The 10399-nt window shown below is 43.5% G+C and overlaps 1 protein-coding gene across 3 annotated transcripts in view; it reads right to left on the reverse strand.

The window, feature by feature from the left end:
• chek1 (checkpoint kinase 1) overlaps positions 1-9056 on the reverse strand; it is a 41656-nt gene extending 32600 nt beyond the window's left edge. Inside the window, exons 1-4 of one of the 3 annotated variants that reach the window (XM_072593063.1) lie at positions 8981-9056; positions 6284-6372; positions 5882-6105; positions 385-449 (exon numbers count right to left, since the gene is read on the reverse strand). In XM_072593063.1, the coding sequence (XP_072449164.1) occupies positions 385-449; positions 5882-6105; positions 6284-6348 (354 nt within the window). In that variant the 5' untranslated portion in view covers positions 6349-6372; positions 8981-9056. Of the gene's footprint in view, positions 1-384; positions 450-5881; positions 6106-6283; positions 6373-6876; positions 7048-7579; positions 8465-8980 lie in introns of those variants that run through there. The other 2 variants (XM_072593064.1, XM_072593065.1) reach the window with 2 other exon arrangements.
• Between the last annotated feature and the right edge of the window lie 1343 nt (positions 9057-10399).

Raw genomic sequence — 10399 nt, forward strand, 5'->3', positions numbered from 1 at the left:
AGAGGATGCTGAAGAAACAGCTTCAATGGAAAGAGAAACAGAATAATTGTTTCAGGTCAATAACCTTTCATCTGAATGTTCAAAGTAGTTAGAAATTCAAAAGCAAAGTTGATGAAACTTATCAGATTAGGGTAAGAGTAGGAAGTACGTAATAGAGACATCAACATTTTCAGCAAAGGAAATAAATAAGGGCTGTCAATTGCAAACAAAGAATCTTTCATGAATCACACACAATAGTAGGCTTAGCTTGGACCTATAGGGGTTTCCACAGCGAAATATTTTATTTGGGAGTGGACTCAAAGAGGAAACTGCACAAGAACATATTTAACCAGACAGTTTGGTGATGGACAAATCTCTCTTCAATGAAGAATTAATGGTACTTACCACTCCTGCTATCAGCTGCAGGAAAAATCTATGAGCATCCGCTTCAGGCATACCCACATCAGGTTCTACAGGAATACAAACCAAATCAGTCACAGCATTAATCTGCTATTACCTAGGAATTACATAGGCTAGAGAGCACAGAAAACAGATCATTTGGCCCAACCAGCTCATGACTGTGGTTAGACTTATTGAAAATGCGGCATGGTGGGCCAGTGGCTAGCACTGCTGCCTCACAGCACCAAGGACGTGGGTTCAATTCCACCCACAGGCTACTGGAGTTTGCACGCTCTCCACGTGTATGTATGGGTTTCCGCTGGGTGTTCCGGTTTCCTTCCACAATTGTCAAAAAGTGTGGTGCTGGAAAAGAACAGCCAATTAGACAGCTTCCGAGGATCTTCCTGATGAAGAGCTCATGCTCAAAGCATTGACTCTCCTGGCCCTTGGATGCTGCCTGACTGGCTGTGCTTTTCCAGCAGCACACTGTTCGACTCTGATCTCTAGCATCTGCAGTCCTGACCTTCTCCTTTCCTCCCACAGTCCAAAGATGTGCAAGTTAGGTGGACAGGCCACGCTAAATTTGCCAGAGTGTTCAGCGATGTGTAGGCTAGGTGGGTTAGCCACGGGAAATGTAGGGTTATTGGGTAGGGAAAGGAGTCTGGGTGGGATGTTCTTCAGAGGGTCGGTGTGGACCCGTTGGACTGAACGATCTGTTTCCAGACTGAAGGGGTTCTACGATTCTATGATAACCAGTATGTAATGGAACCGACGAGGGAGCAAGGTATCCTAGATCTGGTCCTGTGAAATGGGAGAAGAATAATTAATGACCTCATAGTTAGGGATCCTCTTGGAAGGCGTGATCACAGTCTGGTTGAATTTAGAATACAGATGGAGAGTGTGAAGATAAAATCCAATACTAGGGTCCTGTGCTTGAACAAGGGGACCACAATAGAATGAGGGAGGACTTGGCTAAAGTAGACTGGAAACAAAGATTTTATGGTGGGACAGGTGACGAGCAGCGGAGGACTTTCAATGCAATTTTTCAAAGTGCTCAGCAAAAGTCTATTCCAGTCAAAAGGAAGGACTGTAAGAAAAGGGGTAATCTGCCATGGGGTGTCTCAGAAATAAGGGAGGCTATTAAATTGAAAGAGAAGGCATACAAAGTGGCCAAGAACTGCAGGAAACTATAAGATTGGGAAAACGTTAAAGGTCAACAGAAAGACACAAAAAGAGCTATAAAGAAAAATAAGATAGAACATCAGAAAAAACTAACACAGAATATAAAGACACATAGCAAAAGTTTCTATTAATATATAAAACGAAAAGGAGTGGTTAAAATAAATATTGCCTTTAGAGGATGAGAAGGGGAATTTAGTTATGGGATATGATGAAATGGCCGAGGCATTGAACAGGTATTTTGCGCTTGTCTTCACAGTGGAGGACACTAATAACATGCCAGTAATTGATAAGGAGACAAAGGTAGGTGAGGACTTGGAAACAATCATTATTACGGAAGAGGTAGTGTTGGGCAAGCTAATGGTGCTCAGGATTGATAAGTCTTCTGGCCCTGATGGAATGCACCCAGGGCACTAAAAGAGATGGCAGGAGAAATAGCAGGTGCACTGGTGGAACTTTTCCAAAATTCACTGGACTATTGGGCAGTCCCAGAAGATTGGAAAACAACAAATGTGACATCACTGTCTAAAAAGGAAAGTAGACAAAAGATAGGGAGTTATAGACTGGACAGCTTAACCTTTGTAGTGGAAAGATGCTCGAGTCTATTATCAAGGAACAAAGCAAGGCATCTTGATGTAAATTGTCCCGTTGGGCAGATGCAGCATGGGTTCATGAAGGGCAGGTCATGCTTGACAAATCTTTTGGAATTCTATGAAGACATTACAAGCAAGGTGGAAAATGGGGACCCAGCGGATGTGGCGTACCTAGATTTCCAAAAGGCCTTTGATAAGGTACCGCACAAGAGGCTGCTAAATAAGATAAGGATGCATGGTGTTACGGGTAAAGTATTAGCATGGATAGAGGATTGGTGACTAACAGGAAGCAAAGAGTGGGGATACATGAATGCTATTCTGGTTAGCAGTGACTACTGGTGTGTCTCAGGGATTGGTGTTGAGACCGCAATTATTTACAATTTATATAGACGATTTAGAGTTGGGGACCATGTTGCAACGTGTCAAAGCCTGCATGATGACACTAAGATAAATTGCAGTGCAAAATGCATAGAGGAACATAGATACATTGAGTGGGCAAAGGTCTGGCAGATGGAATACAATGTAAATAAATGTGATGTCATACATTTTGTTAGGAATAGCAGTAAAAAGGATTATTATTTGAATGGTAAAAAGTTTCAACATGCTGCTATTCAGACAGACCTGGGTGTCCTTGTGCATGAATAATAGAAGGTTGGTTTACAGATACAAGTAATTAGGATGGCAAATGGAATTTTATCCTTGATTGCTAAAGGGATTGAGTTTAAAAGCAGAGAGGTTATGTTGCAGCTGTACAGGGTGCTGGTGATGCCGCACCTGGAGTCCTTCGTGCAGTTTTGGTCTGCTTACTTGAGAAAGGATGTACTGGCACTGGAGGGAATGCAAACAGAGGTTCACTAGGTTGATTCCAGAGTTTAGGGGGGGAGGGGGGGGCTGGCTGGCTTATGAGGAGAGTCTGAATAGATTGAGATTATATTCATTGGAATTCAGACGATTGAGGGGGGGATCTTATAGAAACATATAAAATTATGAAGGGAATAGACAAGATAGAAGTAGAGAGGATGTTTCCACTGGCAGGTGAAGCGATGACAAGTGGGCGCAGCCTCAAAATTTGAGTCATAGAGATGTACAGCACGGAAACAGACCCTTTGGTCCAACTTGTCCATGCCAACCAGATATCCTAGGGAACAGATTTAGGACTGAATTGAGAAAGAACTTCTTCACCTAAAGGGTTATTTATCTATGGAATTCCCTGCCCAGTGAAGTAGCTGATGCTATTTCAGTAATTCCTTTTAGCTTTAAAAAGGTTTAAGGGATAAGGTGAGAACGTGGGTAAGTGGATCCGAGTTCACAAAATGATTAGCCATGATCTTATTAAATGGCAGAACAGGCTTGAAGGACCACATGGTCTATTCCTGGTCCTAGTTCTTATATTCTGTTGTCTTCACCCTAACTTAATTGACTAGTTTCCTCTTAAACACACAACATTCCCTTCAACAACTTTCTGAGGTAGGCAGTTTTACAAACTTACCACTGTATGGGAAAAGTTTCTTTTGAACTGCCCACTGGATTTTTTTTAGACTACTTTATATTGATGGCTCTAGTTATGCCCTTCCTCACACGAGGTTATTATCTCTGTAATCACTCCATCAAAAGCTTAAATATCTCCAATAAATCAGCCTGCAACCTAATTTCCACAACCCCCCACATAAGGAGAGACCAATCTTTCAATAGAAACATCCATATATTTCAGATTTCACACTGGCAAGTTTACTCTCCACCACCTCTAAACCCTTTATATAAAGATGGTGACAGACAGTACAGTACAGTGTGGCATAACCAAAGTTCAATAGAGATTTAGCAGAACTTCCCTACTTTTCAATCCTTTTACCTTATTTTTCAATTATAAATTGTCAAAGAATGAAAAATACTCATGCCAAAATTAAAGCACTTCGCTGCACATTAGTATTAACCTTTTAACTTAAATCGCATCCTCCAGCCCTTGCTTAGACTGCAGCATCATAATGTTCCCCAAGACTGCTGTTGAGAAAGAGCACACATGGAAGATTCACTTTATCAGCTAATGGGATAAACTAAAATTTGTGACTGTTAAGTCTGGCTGAGTAAGCAAGGTCAAAAATGCGCAAAACTGAAAAAATACAAAGAACTGAGGTCAATCGTGGTACATCTTACTGTCCCAGTTCAGATTAGCTGTCTCAGCAGAGATAGTAGACTGACTCCAAGATGACAATAACAAATTACATTCATCTCGCACTTTTATTAAAGTAAAGCATCTCACTGAAGTTTGCAGGAGCATCATCAAACAGGCATCCCCAGACATGTAAACTATTCTAACAGAAATCTGAATTCCAAGAGAAAGTTAAAAGGATTCTTAAAGAGCATCTCTGCCTAATTACCAGTGGTACCTCCACACTGAGACATCTTGGCTATTGAGCATTCTCTGCAAATCTTACAACTTAATATTGAGAGCTTGCTGGCTGCCAAGCAAAACCTTACTCGATATCCTGCTACCCAACACTCCATTGACATCATTCACCAGCAGGAAACCTACACTGGAACTGAAGCAGTAGCTTGCTATGGCATCAAAGGCTTTAGCTAACTCAGCTACTGCCTCATGTCTGGTCCAATACTGACAGCGTTATGAAAATTCTGTGGAAATGCAATTCAGGAGTGTTCATACTGCAAACGTATGCAAAGAAAATGCACAACCATGCAGCAGAAGGTAATATTAGGATAAGCAATAAAACTTGAACAAAGACACAGATTTTAAGGAGCAGCTTGAAGGAAGGTGATGAAAGTATGAAGTGAAGAGCAAGAAAATTCTAGACCTTATTGTCCACAAAACTTTGAATAGCTCAATCACTGCATTTTTATCCAGATGGTCTCAACAAGCAAACATTTACTGGAAAATTGAAATAGCTTCAACATTGTACATAAGCCAGCATGTAAAATTTACCAGTTTGATATCAATTATAAAATACTCTGTCTCCTATGCCTCATTATCTCCATATTTGACTATTCTGACATTCACCTAGCCATCAGCCCATCATTTACACTCCGTAAACTTGAGCCAATTTAAAATGTTGGTGCTTATATCCCAACTCACGTCGAGTTCCATTCATTGAAAACCTCTGTTTTCTGAGCTATACTGGGCACTTGTTTCTTCAATATTTCTTCCTTGTTTTCAAATCCCTCCCTGGCCTCACTCCTCCCTATTTCTTTAACTTTCGCCAAGATACCTATACAACAGTTTGGCTTCTTATGTACCTCCAACTTTAACCACTGCACAACCAGATGCCTGGGTCCAAGATGCAGAGGGGGAAAGTTACCAAGGTCTCAGAGGACCATAGGCCTGCTCTCTCATTACAGAGATGATGACTGGAAGTAGTTTAACCTGACGGCCTTGCCCCATTGGGCGAGGGAGAGTTTGAGAAGGAGAATCCTTCATGGTAACGTCAGCCAGTGTGGGAACTGAACCCACGCCATTGCTATCACTCTGCATCACAAACCAACCATCTGGCCTATTGAGAGAACCACCCCTAAACTAGAGTTCCATCCGCAGACCCCTTACTCCTTCTTTAAAAATCTAACTCTCTCACCACACCTTTGGTTCCATGTCCTAATAATTGCTGAGACATTGTCAAATTTTGTTTGAATATGTAACACGGAGATATTTTACCATATTAAAAGGTGCTATTAAATTGTAAGCTTTCAGACTTCCTAGCATGTCAAAGTTTATACAAGGTTCCTACCTATTCGATCAAAGAGTTCTCCTCCACTGCAATACTCCAGAAACAAGTACTGGATGTTGCCTTCACGACGATGTCCATAAAAACGGACAATATTTGAGTGGCTCAACATCTTATTGATGCAAATTTCCTTCTTGATGTTCTCAGGACAGTCAAGAGCACGCGCAGTGTCCACTTTCTTCACTGCAACCGCCTCCTCTGTTCTCCGATTCACAGCCAATTGCACCCTAAAGGCAAACAAAACCTGCTCAGGCTACAGCACCGTGAAAAAGAAAGTCAACAGTACTGTACCTAATTAAGAAATATTCAAAAAAAGGTAACTTTTCAGCAGGTTTCATTTTTAGCCAATTTAAAAAGAGATCCTATTGTAATTCCAAATCACACGAATAAGCAGTTGACACTCACTCGCCATATGCTCCTTCACCTAGTGTTTGCACCAGATCCCAATCCTCTACAAACGGAACTGCCATCTTCCCAGGCAATCACCAGGAATACTGAAAATAAAGAAAGTTATTCGTCAATACTAAAGAAAAGAATAAATTAGGAAAAAGAATTAACCTCACTTGAAATGATTTAACGTTTCCTCCGTCACCTCCAAATAAAACTCCTCTGTGTGCTAACCTTAAGCACCCAATCATTTCATGTAGAGCTGGATATTATGATGTCTAAAATCACCGTCATTGGGGCCTGGATGACGGCAGAATTTGGAATACCTGCTGGATCAGTTGAGAACAGGTAGGTGATAAAGGTAACCATTTTACTTTCAAGTGACCAAACAGGCCTGAGGTTCTTCTATCTTTTAATTCTGAGGTCAGTAATCTCTCCTGTACCAACATGCAAAATATTCTGTGACAAAAATTCCTCACATTTGATTCCTTTATTTAATATTTAGTCTTCAGAATGAGGGCACCAAAAGCACTGTTTGGCAGTTACAATGATGGTATTTAAATAGGTACCTATATAACCACATGCTATAGTCCAAAAAAGTTTGTAATTACACTTTTCTTTCTTCCATTCATCTTGTTCTGCTGGCCGGAGAAAACATCTGGCTTTCGAACAATTTTTCAGGCAGCTGGATATGAGGTACTTTACCTCCTGTAATGTTAGATCAAGACAAAGACTTCCAAAGATAATGACAAATACATATTATGGGCACTCTTCCAGTTTAGATTCCTGTGCTCCTGCTCACGGGAGCAGAGGAAAACTTAAAAGGAGCAATGCATTTTGGGCACACGTTTTTGAGTTTATATCGAGTTTTACAGCAAGTGCAGTAATGCTCATTTTCTTGGGATGCATTCTTGAAGTGGTTCAGCACGAACTTCTGTTTTGATCAATTGAAAACCCATATCCTTCAGAATTGTTCTTGCAGTCTTTCTTGTCAAAGAGTTACATTGCTAGGCCCAGGTACTGTTGTCAAGCTTCTGGGCCACTGTTTATCACAATCCTGTTTAGTGATAAGTAACAGCTTCTCACCCATATTTAAACATCTCCTCAACAAAACTACCTCTCTGACCATGCTTCCAATCACTACCCATAATCCTCCATTAGACATTTTAACCTGCTTTAATGTAATGTGCGCTACCACAAGATCTGCATTAGCAGCACCCCAATCAAAATATCACATGGACTACAAATCAACAAGCATTAGTTTGTTAAAGATGGTAAAACAGAAATGGAATAATTGACAGCAACCCAACTCACCAGAGGTTCAAAGCACAAAGCAGAAAAACCACTCTAATAATAATTCACAATTCATGCGTTTCTTCTACTTTTATTTCCAGCAACTTCTATCCTTACTGATATAAGGCATTAAAGACCCTGAGCGGGAGAACACCAATTCCAAATGGCCAAAGTCAAGCAAGTAGCCAACAACTATCCTGCAACTATATCCTCTACTACTTAGCTCATGATTCTCAATACAAAATGTGCAAAAACAACTACTGAAACTCCTCACAATAAAAAAAAATTGAGTGCAACAACCAATTCTCAGCAATAGAATTCTGGAAAGAACTGCCTATTCTTGATCAATTCAGTGTAATCTATCTTGTAGACCATATGATAACTTCTGACAACATGTCCCTACTATTGAAATTTCTTCAGCCCAAGATGTTCCAGTACATCTCATACACAGTGACACTAGTTAGTATTTTCCTTGCTCAACACTCCTCAATTCCATCACTGTGTCAAACAAATAAGATCCTCTCACAACATAAATTTTTGAACGTTCTTATTTGTGTAGGTACCTTCCCTTGCTAAAATGTTGTGTGGGTTTGATGCAGCATCAGCCCAGACAAAGTCATTGTAAACCCAACCAGACAGCAAGAGCAAGCTTACTGAACCCATTCTGAGCAACAGCAACACCCCAAAACTAAAACTTTCCATTTCACCTCCCCCATCCCTGACCTCCCCCACAAGATATGATTCTACAGACCAGGACAGTCACCCCATGTAGACTTCATCGCCCTCAAATTACCACAATACCAGAAACAGGAATTTCCATCCCAAATCCCACAAAATTAGGACCCGCTCAGTCTGTGCCCAAACTGTGACCCTCTGCCTCACCATATTCAACCTAGAACTCTCTCTCCTTACAAATGAGGACCCTCATCTCCCCTCCCAAAGGCTCCCCCATCCCCAAACCTGGACACCAACTCTACCCGACACACCCACCAACCCTGACCCCCCCCTGTCCCCTCCAAATCCGGCCTGTCACTCCTGGCCACCCTCGGTGTCCCATCCCCACTGCCCAGTGGGTCAGACACACTGCCATCTCCCTCTGTGGCTCTGCAGCAGCAGCAGCAGCCCCCGTTTCTCTCACTCTACCGACCACTCTTACATTCACTCACTCCCACCACACCTCCCCCCTCCAGTCTCACACTCACTCCTTCCCTCCCTCACAATCCTTCCCTCTCTCCTCCCTCTCTCACAAAACTCACACACCATTTCTCTCCTTCTCTCTCACACAATCTATTTCTCTCCCTCCCCCTCACAAAAAAACATATTCCCTCCACCTCTCTCATATACACACTCCCTCCCTCTCGTTCTCTTCTTCTTTCTTCCTTTCTCTCCTTCTCCCTCCCTCAGTCTCTCTCACACACTCACTCTCTCTCGAGCTCTCCGTCTCTCCATGGATTTTCGCGCCTTGCGTGACTCTAACACGCACAATCGACGTCATCGCGCACCCCCTGCCCCCAACGCTCCTCCGTGACGTCATCGCGCAGACGGTAGCGCGTGCTGGACGTGACGTCACTGCGGCGGGAGATTCAAAAACAGGGATGGATTGGTGGTGCTGGAAGAGCACAGCAGTTCAGGCAGCATCTGCAGAGATTCGAAATCGACGTTTCGGGCAAAAGCCCTTCATCAGGAATAAAGGCAGTGAGCCTGAAGCATGGAGAGATAAGCTAGAGGAGGGTGGGGGTGGGGAGAGAGTAGCATAGAGTACAATGGGTGAGTGGGGGAGGAGATGAAGGTGATAGGTCAGGGAGGGGAGGGTGGAGTGGATAGGTGGAAAAGGAGATAGGCAGGTAGGACAAGTCCGGACAAGTCATGGGGACAGTGCTGAGCTGGAAGTTTAGAACTAGGGTGAGGTGGGGGAAGGGGAAATGAGGAAACTGTTGAAGTCCACATTGATTCCCTGGGGTTGAAGTGTTCCGAGGCGGAAGATGAGGCGTTCTTCCTCCAGGCGTCTGGTGGTGAGGGAGCGACGGTAAAGGAGGCCCAGGACCTCCATGTCCTCGGCAGAGTGGGAGGGGGATTTGAAATGTTGGGCCACAGGGCGGTGTGGTTGATTGGTGCGGGTGTCCCGGAGATGTTCCCTAAAGCGCTCTGCTAGGATGTGCCCAGCCTCCCCAATGTAGAGGAGACCACATCGGGAGCAACGGATACAATAAATGATATTGGTGGATGTGCCGGTAAAACTTTGATGGATGTAAAGGCTCCTTTAGGACCTTGGATGGAGGTGAGGGAGGAGGTGTGGGTGCAGGTTTTGTAATTCCTGCAGTGGCACGGGAAGGTGCCAGGATGGGAGGGTGGGCTGTAGGGGGGCGTGGACCTGACCAGGTAGTCACGGAGGGAAAGTCTTTGTGGAAGGTGGAAAGGGGTGGGCAGGGAAATATATCCCTGGTGGTGGGGTCTTTTTGGACGTGGCGGAAATGTCAGTGGATGATTTGGTTTATGCGAAGGTTAGTAGGGTGGAAGGTGAGCACTAGGGGCATTCTGTCATTGTTACGTTTGAAGGGGTGGGGTCTGAGGGTGGAGGTGCGGGATGTGGACGAGATGCGTTGGAGGGCATCTTTAACCACGTGGGAAGGGAAATTGTGGTCTCTAAAGAAGGAGGCCATCTGGTAAGTTTGTGGTGGAACTGGTCCTCCTGGGAGCAGATATGGCGGAGGCGGAGGTGGAGGTGGAGGAATTGGGAATTCGGGATGGCATTTTTGCAAGAGGTAGGGTGGGAAGAGGTGTAATCCAGATAGCTGTGGGAGTCGGTAGGTTTGTAAAAAATGTCAGTGTCAAGTCGGTTGT

This window comes from Chiloscyllium punctatum, chromosome 23, assembly GCF_047496795.1.
Source record: "Chiloscyllium punctatum isolate Juve2018m chromosome 23, sChiPun1.3, whole genome shotgun sequence".
NCBI lineage: Eukaryota > Metazoa > Chordata > Chondrichthyes > Orectolobiformes > Hemiscylliidae > Chiloscyllium > Chiloscyllium punctatum.